General features: G+C 44.7%; 1 protein-coding gene across 2 annotated transcripts in view; it reads left to right on the top strand.

Moving 5' to 3' along the window:
- Positions 1 to 11,986, top strand: part of TJP2 (tight junction protein 2) — a 117,526-nt gene extending 105,540 nt beyond the window's left edge. For both annotated transcript variants that reach the window (XM_033164821.1, XM_033164820.1), the window contains 10 exons: positions 1,041 to 1,228; positions 3,731 to 3,826; positions 3,929 to 4,008; positions 4,143 to 4,353; positions 4,895 to 4,995; positions 6,604 to 6,828; positions 7,440 to 7,550; positions 7,868 to 8,203; positions 9,394 to 9,479; positions 11,150 to 11,986. In XM_033164821.1, coding sequence (XP_033020712.1) covers positions 1,041 to 1,228; positions 3,731 to 3,826; positions 3,929 to 4,008; positions 4,143 to 4,353; positions 4,895 to 4,995; positions 6,604 to 6,828; positions 7,440 to 7,550; positions 7,868 to 8,203; positions 9,394 to 9,479; positions 11,150 to 11,315 — 1,600 coding nt within the window. In that variant the 3' untranslated portion in view covers positions 11,316 to 11,986. The remainder of the gene's footprint in view (positions 1 to 1,040; positions 1,229 to 3,730; positions 3,827 to 3,928; positions 4,009 to 4,142; positions 4,354 to 4,894; positions 4,996 to 6,603; positions 6,829 to 7,439; positions 7,551 to 7,867; positions 8,204 to 9,393; positions 9,480 to 11,149) is intronic.
- Positions 11,987 to 12,890: the final 904 nt, after the last annotated feature.

Below are 12,890 nucleotides of genomic sequence, written 5' to 3'. Positions count from 1 at the left end.
TCCTGCAGGCTAAGCAGGTCTCCGGGCGATGAGGCGCAAAGGGCTGCGGCCACCCGCCTGCAGCAGGGCAGAGAAGCGGCCCTGGCCGGAGTCTCCACAGGCCGAGGAGTCTCGGCCATGGCGGGAAACGAAGTAGGCAGTGGCGACGGAGAAGGAGAGGCAGTTGGGTCTTCCCTCGCTCGCCGCTTCCTCTCCCCAAGCCACAGCCAAGAAGGGCGGCGAGAGTGGTGAGTGAGCGGCGGCAGCAGGAGAAAGCTGGGTGTGGGGAGCAGGGGCCGCAGTAAGGGAGAAGCCGAGGCTAAAATGGCGCCGGACCTACCTCCTCCCTCCCGGAGCGGTGAGTGTTCTGGGGTTTGCGGGGAGCCGAGGGCAGGCTCGGCTGCTCCACCTTGGAACTTGTGAGCCTCGGCGGTGGGAGGAGGCGAGCTGCCGCTTCCGGTTCCCGCCACTGCTGCCGCTCTCCTTGCAGCAGCAGGTTCCGGCTTTTTCTTAAAGTGGTACCGCGCAAGACGATTCGTTTTGCAAGTCACGGCCATTAAAAAATTAGTTTTGTGAATCACCTAAAAAATCGGAAAACCCTTTCGTCTAGCGGGTTTTTCGTCTTGCGAGGTACCACTGTACTAGGGTCACTTGGGATAGAGAGCATCTTTATCCTCTCCCCCAGTGGTGTACTTGGGTTACATCCCTTTATTTGGTCTCTCATAAATAAGTGGTTGTGTTTTACTCTTATGGAGAAGAGGAAAGTGACACATTTAGAGGCAAAGGCCTTCTTCATGCATCTAACATATAAAGGGTTTTTTGTGTCACACTGCTATCCCTGCTCCTGGTGTCATGAGGTAATGGGGGAAGCAGCCAAAGACTTGGATATGTTACCTATACATACACGTACAGGTATATACATAGGAATATAGTGAAGGGGGTCGTCCCATACTATTTTATAGTATCAATTGTGTCTATGATACTGCTTTTCTGCCTGCAGAAATGCACACAAGTTGACTTGCTGACTTTTACAAATTGACTAAATGCTGTTTCTTTTTCAGGGCTGAGCAGATGGCCAGTGTTCAGAATGCTCAGAGAGATGGCTCCAGTGACAGGGCAGACTTCTGGCGAATGCGTGGCCAACGGTCTGGAATGAAAAAGAATCTAAAGAAGAGCCGTGAAGATTTGACAGCAATTGCATCTGTTAGCACAAAATTTCCAGCCTATGAGCGAGTTATGCTCCGGGAGGGTGAGTGAGTGACAGCATATGAAAACTGACAACTCATTTCCTCATTTGTAAAAGACAGCTACAGCAATTTTCCCTGACAACTTAAACAAATCAAGCCAACTGGCTTTATCTCTAGGCTAACTGCAAGTGGTAAAGTCTGTCTCTGGTCACGACCATGTTGTGGCCTGTCCAAAACCTCACATTAAATTTGTTTAGATGAGTTTTTTCCCCCTTCAGTAACCAGTTCCTCTGCATGTCCCTCCTGTGAATATTGTGGGCTGCCAAATAATGGAATAGTCCACAATACAAAATATGGAAACACAAATGTAACGTCCGTAGGTAGTTGCTCATGAGTAAACAGGCAAGACTCCAACCTTTCCTTTGGTAGTTTTATTGTGCATACTATGTACAGTGCAGAGCTTAAAAGTTCATGTCTGTATCAACCGACGGCAGAATTCGGGAGTGGCCCCTTCCAGTTCTGACCCCAACATAAGAGTTTCGGTATACAAAATCTCCGCCTCCCCTCTTTTCGTTTCACCCCTCTGCGTACTTGGGGCGACGGAAATAGCGTGTCTCCCTCCTCTCCCGCTGAGCGAGAGGAGTGCAGGGACTCTCCAACATTCCAAGAGCCTCGGCTCTCCAGTGTTAGGGCACCAACAGGTTGGCGTGCTGAAGCACAGCAGTCAGAGTGAGATAAGCCAAGGTCAAACAGTCCAAGTCTGAAGTCAGGTATCAGTACTGGGGTCAGGAGAAGTCGAAGCCAGAAACAGTCCAAGTCAGGAACAAGCCAGGTCAGTCAGGAACAAGCCAGGAACACAGGAACAGGGCGAGCAAAAGCAACCCCACGCTCAGCACAGCAGTTGCAGACGCTCCCGAGTGGGTCAGCCAGCCTTCCTAAGAAGCCGGCTCACTCCCATGGTTCTTATGAGCTACAGCTGTGTCTAATTGCCGCCTTCGCTTCTCAGCTCGGCATTCTACAGCTGAGAAGGGAGGAGGAGAGGGGATCAGCTGATTCCCCTTCTGACTGGGACCTGCTTCTGGCTCCACTTCTTCCTCTAGCTCTGGTCTTCCCTCCTCCTCCCTGTCAGATTCCTCCTCTTCTGAGGAGTGCTGCCACCAGTCTTCCCCAGGTACAAATTCCTCAGATTCCTCTGTGGGTGCTGCCTTGTCAGGGGGGGTTTGCCACCACTCCTCCTCATCTGACTCGACCCTGACATCCAGCTCCTGAGGTGCCTGCCCCTCCCCACTGAAGACCTCGCTGCTCCCTCCGCTGGACGAGGAGGTGCTACTGGTCAGGTGGTGCTGAGGCTCTCTGTAGCATCCCGAGAGCCCTTGCACCACCCTGCGCTGAGCCAGGGACAGTTCCCTGACAACAAACTATACTAACGCACAGTGTGTTCATAATGTTTCGAGAAGTTAAAAAAGACATGTAAGCATTTCAGACATTACAGTTGAGCTTCTGTTGTGCTGCTGTTATAACTGTAATGTGTGAGTCAGTTTTTAAAGTCAGGCTGGCTCATTTATAGATACACTTAGTAAATACTCCGGGCAAGGCAATCTCCGTCAATGCTCCTGTTCAATACTCTTGTACTGTGTTGTGAAAATGTATGCTTAATGTTTTCTCTAAGTGTAGCTTATCTACTGTCATGCTGATATTATGTTGGCTAGAATACAGTCCATTCGCATAGATAAGTGTGGATTATCATATATATTTGGGGCAATAAATGTTATTTTAAAATAACATTTAAGAGACATGTAGGGATTGTTTCAACAAAAGCAAACACACTGAAGCAATAGCTGCTAAGATGTAGAGTTAATAATTATTTTGGACTGTGTTAGAACAGAACATTTGCTGTACTGGCTCGTGTGAGAGATGTTTCACAGAGTCACATTGTGTGAAGGGTATCTGCAAGTAATTGCCTCTTCAGTGTGTCAGCTGGTGTTTGTAGGCCTCTGCCAATTCCCAGTGGAAGTACAGGTGAAACTCGAAAAATTAGAATATCGTGGAAAAGTCCATTTATGTAAGCAATTGTTTTCATTAGCTACTGGAATTTAATGTATGAGATAGATTCATGACATGCAAAGCGAGATATGTCAAGCCTTTTTTTGTTATAATTGTGATGATTATGGCATACAGCTGATGAAAACCCCAAAGTTGAAATTGTTAATTTGGGGTTCTCATCAGCTGTACGCTATAATCATCACAATTATAACAAATAAAGGCTTGACATATCTCGCTTTGCATGTCATGAGTCTATCTCACATATTAGTTTCACCTTTTAAGTTGAATTACTGAAAGAAATGAACCTTTCCACGATACTCTAATTTTTCGAGTTTCACCTGTATGTCTGAATTGTGAGGAACTTTTCCCTTTGTGAGGACAAAATGTCCTCACGTATTTTACTGAAGATTATGATGATTAGATGATTTTGGGCATAGCCATTTCTGTATTTTAGAGGGAACAGTTTTTTGTTTTGATCATTATAAAATAGAAACTAGTCATATGCAGCTTTCTATTTTCAGCTGGTTTTAGGCGCCCTGTGGTGATCTTTGGTCCCATTGCAGACGTAGCAATGGAGAAACTCTGCAGTGACTTGCCTGAGATGTATCATGCTGCCAGTAAGTCTTTCAGTACTCCTTTCTTAACACAATCCTTCAGCATTTAGTGATCCACGGAAACATTATTAAGGACATGACGACATAGCTGTATTATTCTTGCAGAAACCGAGCCTAAAGATGCAGGCTCAGAAAAGTCCACCGGCGTTGTGCGCTTGAATACTGTGAGGCAAATCATTGAGCAGGTACGCATATTCACCCCCCACCCCTGGGCCATTTCTCTTCGCTTTTTATCACAATGGGAAGCCAAGTAGGAGATACTGGGGATGGGGGTGTTGTTTTTCTACCTGTAACCTTCCTATTGCTGCACTTTTAACAGGATAAACATGCTCTATTGGATGTGACCCCCAAAGCTGTGGATCTGTTAAACTACACCCAGTGGTTTCCAATTGTAGTTTTTTTCAACCCAGATAGCAGGCAGGGTGTGAAAGTCATGAGGCAAAGGCTAATTCCCACCTCCAACAAGAGCGCACGGAAGTTGTATGACCAAGCAAATAAGTTGAAGAGGACCTGCTCGCATCTTTTCACAGGTAGATGGAAATAGGTTGCTTGCTTCTTTGTTTGGTTTTCTTTGAAAGCACCTCTAGGTGTAGAGTGAATTTCACATGACAGCCTTCTCACTGCACTGAGCAAGTCTTATTTCAGTGGAGGTTGAGTAGGGATTATGTATTGGATGGTGTGTGACCCATGCTTTTTAAATATGCTGGTCACTTAGTCCCATGTATGAAAGATCTTTCTTGATTTTTCTAGCAGAATATGCAACCATGTTTCCAAAATATTTTAAAGATGCTATAAAAAAAACTATTCCTTCTGAAATCAGGATAAGAAGCAATGGTTTGAAGTGATAGGAAGATAAAAAATAGTCTTGGCATTCTCATTAGTTAAAAGCAACAGCAGCATAGCTTATTAATGATTTCATAGGAAGGCTGAAATAACTATATAATCAGTGGAGAACATTAACACTATGGAGAAAATTCCATTGTTTTGAAAATGACAGAAGTAATATAGTGTCATGTATGAGACTAATGTTTTGAAAATATAACCATTTTTTATTTAAAAAAATATCTGCAGCTACTATTGATCTAAATTCAGCCAATGATGGTTGGTATGGCAGCCTAAAAGATACTATTCGGCAACAACAAGGCGAAGCCGTGTGGGTCTCCGAAGGAAAGGTAGGTGGTCATAAGAATGTAGCAGCCCTTTTGGGTAAGGCCAGCATCTTGTTCTCACAGTGGCCAACCAGATGCCCATCGGAAGCTCATAAGCAGGACCTGAGCACAAGAGCGGCCCTCTCCCCTCCTGCACCTCCCAGCAACAGGAATTCAGGAGGAGACTGCAACCAACATTGCAGGCAGAGTACAGGCATCCCCCCACTTCTGCACGATTGACTCGTGTGCAACCGCACATGGACGTGGCACTGGAAAATATTTAAATAATTAAATTCATACCCAGAAATGGAGGGAGATGGCTGGAGAGTCTTCATGAGTCACAATGAGACCCTTTCCAGAGCCCAAAAAGGATGTCAGTGAGGGCGGAGGAAGCCCCAAAGAGACCAGAGGCACAGTGGGGCTTTGTTTACACTGCTCAGCCTCCCCACCTTACAGCTGATGTCCAGGGTAGCGCAGCAGCCACTTCCTCCTGCCGGTCCCAGAGCTTCAGTTCTAGCTGTGGATATATTTGGATACAGCACAGTGTTCTGCGCATGCGCGAGCGGTGAAACCCGGAAGTATACACTTCCGGGTTGGCCGTGGCCATAACCCAAAGATTCCATAACCTGGAGGTTACACAAAACAGGTACCACTATTTTCTGTATGGATTGAAGAGAGAGCTACTAAAAGTCGTTAACAGTCGTCAACAGGTTTTTCACACCCATCAGCCAATCACCCATTCCCACCACCCTTCTGAATAATACCCCTCCCCACTCTCTCACTACAAGGGTCTGGTGACTTCTGTTTCAGTGTATCTGAAGAAGTGTGCATGCACACGAAAGCTCAGACCAAGAACAAACTTAGTTGGTCTCTAAGGTGCTACTGGAAGGAATTTTTTTATTTTTTATTTTGTTTTGACTATGGCAGACCAACACAGCTACCTACCTGTAACTGGAACTATGGAAGGCACCACATTTGTCAAGTGTTGGTGCTGACCTTTAAAGCCCTAAACAGCCTCTGCCCGGTATACCTGAAGGAGCGTCTCCACCCCCATCATTCAGCCTGGACACTGAGGTTCAGCTCTGAGGGCCTTCTGGCAGTTCCCTCTCTGCGAGAAGTGAGGTTACAGGGAACCAGGCAGAGGGCCTTCTCAGTGGTGGCACCCACCCTGTGGAACACCCGCTCATCAAATGTCAAGGAAATAAACAACTACCTGACTTTTAGAAGACATCTGAAGGCATCCCTATTTAGGGAAGTTTTTAATGTTTATGTTTTATCATGTTTTTAATATTCTGTTGGGAGCTGTCCAGAGTGGCTGGGGAATCCCAACCAGATGGGCAGGGTATAAATAATAAAATTATTGTTGCTGTTATTGTTACTGTTGTTATTATTATTATTATTATTATTATTATTATTATTATTTGGGGGGAAATGGCAAAAATCTTTGCCAGTGAGAATCACAACCTAATGAAAACTTCCAGTATCTCATGTTGCTATTAGTAGTGAAAATGGAGTGCTATCATTGCTTTTTATGGTACATGGTAGACCTTTATTCTGTATCTTACTGTGTTACACAATGTGAGCCCTGATGTGACAAGGAGAGCGTAACCTCTTCACAACATCCCTTTACAGCTGGAAGGAATGGATGATGATCTGGAAGACCGTATGTCATACTTAACAGCGATGGGCGCTGACTATCTGAGCTGTGACAGCCGACTTGTCAGTGACATGGAAGACACTGATGGAGAAGGCGGGGCTTACACAGACAACGAGCTTGATGAGCCAGTCAGCGAGCCCAGAGTTTCCTCCATTAGTCGGTCCTCCGAGCCTGTGCAGCAGCAGCAGCAGCAGGAGGAGGTGAGAGGTCCACAAGAAGACTGCTGTTTTTCTCTCAGAGCATTAGGTGGTAAAACATTGACAACACATGCTCACTGAAGTGGTGTGGGTGGGACATTCAGTGGCATTTTCAGTTGTTGGTGTCTATTGTGTGCACTCACTCCTATGTAGAAAGGAAGAGGTTTTATTGCTCTAACGGGGGGGGGGGTTCCCTGCTTCAACTTACCTTGTGGTAAAATGGCTGTAATTTGGAATTCTCTCTGAAGTATCAATGGGCTTGTTATTGTTGAAATTCACTCTAAGTAGTGTGAAAAATCCTTTACAGTTGCTTTAAGCAAAAAAGAAGACAAACAGGCAAGATCCATGTTGTTGCCCTAATTCCCCGCCGTGGGATGAGCCCAGGGTCCTGAAATAGCAGACTGCCAAAATAAATTCTCTGAAAGTTAGGTGATCCAACACAGACAAATAAAAACAAGCTTACAAGAGCAGTGCTGCTGGTGAATTATATTTAAAGGAAGGAAAAAGCAGAAAACAAAACACCTTTCCTAGCAGTTGCAGACTGTAACTATGCCTCCCACAAGTCAAGAACTGTGTGACTGTATACATAATGAGCTACTATTACTTGTCCATAGAGTTTAAGGAAATCCAGTCCAGAACCAAGAACTCAAATGAGAAGAGCTGGTAGCAGGGAAGTTCTGAGAGATCCCAGCCCACCTCCAGCATTCAAGCCTGAACCCCCAAAGGTAATTGGAGAGGAAGAGAACAACTAACTGGGGTTGAGTGTTGCATTTGCTAATAAGGGTTACTTATTAAGAGCATTTTCCTCAGAAGGCCTCTCAACATTCCCTGCTTGATTCACAGCTCCACATTTTCATCTTAGCTAAACTTTTTCCCAGTGTGGTCCCTCAACTATCTGCTTTTCCTTAGCTCAAAACACCAGTAACCAATTAAGGCTTTACAAACTATACTAACCAGTTTCTCATGGGTGATCATTTCCAGACCAAAACTGCTACTGGTATGTGAATACTAATGCTGTGCTGGCTGTTGCCTTTGCTTTCAGGGTAAACTGCAAAACAGAGAAGATCCCTATGATACCCCTAAGAATTACGAAGCCAGAACAGGCAGCCCTAATGCTGCTAGCAGTGAAACTTATGGAGTACCAATGAAAGTGGCCCCTCCCCCAATAGCCATCAAACCTACTTTTGGGCGCCCCATATTGAAATCCTCTCAGCCACCCATCCCATCAACAGAGGTGGAGGAGAAATTGGAGGAGGGGAGAGAAGAACCAGTGAACACACCAAAATCTGTGCTGGGGAAAGTTAAAATATTTGAGAAAATGGACCACAAAGCAAGACTTCAACGAATGCAAGAACTACAAGAAGCACAAAATGCCAGGGTATGAAGTGAACCACAAACCGATTTTTGCATTTGTGTTTGTTTTATAAATTATTGCCACTCAAACTATTGAAACATCAAAAACAACAACAGTGGATTAGTGGATCCTGTGAGCAGAGGATTGTACCCCATGCTAGTACATCATAGAGTTGACCTGTTGAAATTACAGTGGTACCTCGGGTTAAGAACTTAATTCGTTCCGGAGGTCCGTTCTTAACCTGAAACTGTTCTCAACCTGAAGCACCACTTTAGCTAATGCGACCTCCCACTGCTGCTGCGCCGCCAGAGCACGATTTCTGTTCTTATCCTGAAGCAAAGTTCTTAACCTGAAGTGTTGTTTCTGGGTTAGCGGAGTCTGTAACCTGAAGCGTATGTAACCTGAGGTACCACTGTGATAGAAATGGCTATCTTCATTCATTCACTCTGAGAAGAAGTTAGTTGGCTACAATCCACAGTTCCTTTTTCAGAAAGTGTAATAGAGGTGATTTTGATGGATTCCCCTTGACTATCTAAGCTATGGGGTTGAAGGACTCTCCAGAAGAGTGTGGAGCTGGAGATTGCTGAGGAGAAGGATGAATGGGAGCAAACGGTCTCTCCTCCTGTCAGAGGCACCCTCTAGAGCACAGCCATTTGTGGGAAGGCTAGACTGAATCGTTGGTAAAGAGAGAAATATTCTACAGTTTTAATCTTTCCCAATAACAAGTAGGTTTTTAGGTACTAGTAGCCCAGGTGGCGCTGTGGGTTAAACCACAGAGTCTAGGTTGGCAGTTTGAATCCCTGCTATGGGGTGAGCTCCCGTTGCTCGGTCCCAGCTCCTGCCCACCTAGCAGTTCAAAAGCACATCAAAATGCAAGTAGATAAATAGGGACCGCTCCAGCGGGAAGGTAAACAGCGTGCGCTGCTCTGGGTTGCCAGAAGCGGCTTTGTCATGCTGGCCACATGACCCATGTAGAGCGAGATGAGCGCCGCAACCCCAGAGTCGGACACGACTGGACCTGATGGTCAGGGGTCCCTTTACCTTTTTAGCAGTGTGCTAATAGCTTTATACTCTGCTGCTTTGTATGCTTTTTGAATACTGTGACAATCTAAAGTACTGAAATTGAACTTGTTAACATGTCACAGTTACACTGGGTTTAGTCACCCATTAAGGGAAACTTCAAAATGTTTTGATCATACATTCTCCTTTTACAGGTGGAAATAGCTCAGAGACACCCAGACATTTATGCTGTCCCAATCAAGACACAAAAACCAGACCCAAACTGGACCCAGGCTGCCAGGTAAAATGTTGCATGTTCAGGTGTATGTTCAATATATCTCAAGCCTGTTCTTCATCATTACTAATCCCAAAGTGGATTACAATAAAATAATGGAATTATTTGTGAAAGCTCCTGGCTTTGTGTCTTTGGGTTAGGGATTCAGTTATGATAGAGATCTACAAACAGAATTTACTTGCTGCCAAAAATAATAACTGATATACATCCACAAGTAACTAAGTTTATGACCTCCTTTTCAGACTGCTCAGTGCCAGAATTGCTCCTCTTTCCTATTGCTCATTGTGGTTCTGAACAGAATCCTGTCTGCATCCATCACCAGCCACTTGTCCTTACTTTAAAAGCTGCCCACAGCCCTTCCTCCATCTTAACTTGTTTCTCCTTATATTCTTGGCTATGACCTCCTGCCCTTAGCCAACCAAAGATCTTCTGCTTCCTTAACTGGCTCCACCATTCCCTTTGCAGGTCCCTATACATGGAAGTACACTACCCCTTTCTCTCCATCCTTCCTCAAAACTCTTTTGATTAATGTTGACTTTGGCCAGTAGCAGAGCTTGAGGTAGAGCAGAGCCACAGAGCCTCCCTCTCAAGACTGGGGTCATTGCTGCTCACCTGAACGGTGGTGGTGGTGGTGGAAGGAAGGTAGAGGTGCACTGATGGGAACCATGCAATGGCGAGGCTTCTACTCATTCAGTTGTGTGGTCTTAACCCAGTCCCACGTAGGGAAGCCGGAGCAAAGCTGGAATAAAGAGGGTGGCTCATCAGCTCTACCACAACTGTGTAACATTGTAAAATGCTATGCACACGGAAGGACTAAATAAATAAGTAACACAACACAACAGTATGTTACCTTATCTTAACTAATGTTAATGCCGATAACTCCAGAGGAAAAAAGATTCTGATAGCATGACAGGAAGAAGAGGACTTTTGGACTGACTGTTGTTCACAGTAACCGAGATGTACAAGCTGACACATGCACAACGGCAGTCCTTTGCTCTGGAAGCTTAATTGAGCACAGTGGGTCATTATTTCTGAGTCGGCATCCATAGGATTAGGCTATATATTTGCAGAGATCTAAAGGAGCAGGAGTGTATGAAATGCTGAAGAATTGTTTCTTAGTTACCACTGATTTAACATTTGCAACCCAAAAGCTATTCCCTGTGCAAGTAGTAATGGCTTCAGGCTGTTGTCCAGGGCAACTGCCTGGATTCATGTTTGCCCCATGGCAGCAGTGCTGGGCATGGCTGCCTGCTCCATTGGGCAGGACGGAGCAGCTCAGCTCAAGGATTAGATTTAGGAATCCTGTGAAATGGCAGTGAATGGTCAACCACTTATGAGCAAATGGACTGCTGATCCAAAACAAATAATGTAAACAGTTGATTGGATTGACAATTAATTTTCCTCCTCAGGTGCCAAGGTAAATGGGGCCCTGGCAGGCACCTGCTGGTCAGTTTCCAATGTTTGCAGTAGGGAACTTTTAAACAAAAGTGTTATTTGTGCAAAGCACAACCATGTGGAAGAGCACCATGCCAGCATTTTATATGGCAGGGATAAAGCTTGAAACAGCCTTGGAAGTAGTCATAAGACTGCTTTTAAACTGGTTATAGAGCTGCTTGGGATACTCTCTTTCTGAGCACCAGCTGTGTCTAAATTCACATAATGTGCTTTGATGTTAGTTCCAGACCTCCAGAGCCACAGAAAGCAGCAGGCAGACCTTACCTAGATAAGCAAGGAAGTTATGGCAGCGATGCAGAAGAGGAGGACTATCGGCGACAGCTAGCAGACAATTCTAAACGTGGATACTATGGACAAGCAGCTCGATACAGGGATACGGAATTATAGATTTCTTGCCTACCAGAATAATTGTATTGGGACACCCCTGCATGGCCAAACTGAAGCCTTGGTAACTTTCAAAAAGTGTATGTATATTTGAAGCTACTGATGAACTCAAGGTGTATCTGCACACTGGAATGGCCAATATAAGTATTGGAGGGAGTGAATCACTGTTGCCTGAACACTTTTATAAAAGGACCAAAAATGTATTTTTACTATTTGCATTAATTCCTGGCATTTATGTCTTTTTAACTTACTCTCTTCTTTACTTACATTGCCTTTTAAAATATTGTTTTAATTATTGTGACATGATGGAAGCATGATGAAAAACACAATGTTTTAGTGCAAGAAAAACAAAAAGTGCCTTTCTAACAAAAACTGTCCTGAGCTGATCTCTGACATCAGATGCTTCTGCAAAGCCATCATGCTTCTGTTGCCTAACTTTTGTACAATTCATGGCTACCATTTCCCCCTTGGATGTTATTTTTCTACTTTAAATAGATCAGTATAAATTTTTTCATAAGCAGTTGCTGTACATACGAAAAGGTAACTTTGTTGGCTGCCTGCCACAAGGCAAGAGTGCCCCAAAACTGAGAAAATTACGTAGAAAATAAATCAGATGATCTGTGTCTTAAACCTTTTTGTGAGTCATGAAATAATAAAGGGATATATTCTACAAACAGTTGCCTTTCTCCTTTCAAATTTCAAATTAAATATTTTAATAATGCCTTGAATATTGAGTTGTTTATTAATATCAGACATTTGAATGGAATGAAGTCATTATTGAAGATATTCCTTATTCTGTTTTTCGTCTACAAAGCTTACTTTTTCATTATGTATTTGAAGGAATATATTTGGAGGTCTTGCAGAAGAATGTTAGGAAATTAAAAGTTGGCCTCTTCAAGTGGTGCAGTCCACAAGCAAGGGAAATACGAAGAGATCAGAGTGGTGGTGCAATACACATTTCTGTGCCAATCCCATCCATGCTATTACGGACAGTGTATTTCCTCTTGAACCTATGTGCATCCTCCACAGTTCGGAAGTGCTTTTCAGACAGTCAACTGCACCTGGTGTTTTCGGGGGAGTATCTGTGCCTTTTGAAGAACTGTTGCAGCTGGGATGCTGTGAGGAGGCAGGCAGGGGTTGGGGAATCTTCAGCCCTCTTGAGTGCAGGCAACCTGTGCTATTCTGCGGGGCTCTGTAACGGAGAGCCATAGATATGGCCTGTCAGCCACCTTGTTTTTTAAAGGATCCAAGTGAGATCATCTGGGAAATGTTGCAATATACCTGCTCCCTAAGGGAAGTGCTTGTGTTTATAACTGAGACTGGCAAGAGAGTTCAGGCTTCTGGTGAGATGGGAAAGGGATAACAAAAAGCATCCCCCCAGACTGCTGGGGGACATCTGGCTGAGGCATAGGACTCCTGGGCAGCCAGTGCAGGCTGATCAGACTAGCTGGGGGGGGGGGAGGTGACTGTCCCCCATTGTCATAGGTAGATGACTCCTTGGTGAAATTTGGATTGGCTGCAGAGACACAGCAGAGGCAGAGAAATTTTGGACAAAATATAAAAAAACAGGAGGTACAA

The sequence above is a fragment of the Lacerta agilis genome, chromosome 11, assembly GCF_009819535.1.
Source record: "Lacerta agilis isolate rLacAgi1 chromosome 11, rLacAgi1.pri, whole genome shotgun sequence".
Taxonomy (NCBI): Eukaryota; Metazoa; Chordata; class Lepidosauria; order Squamata; family Lacertidae; genus Lacerta; species Lacerta agilis.
This window is presented reverse-complemented; position numbering and strand designations above follow the sequence as displayed.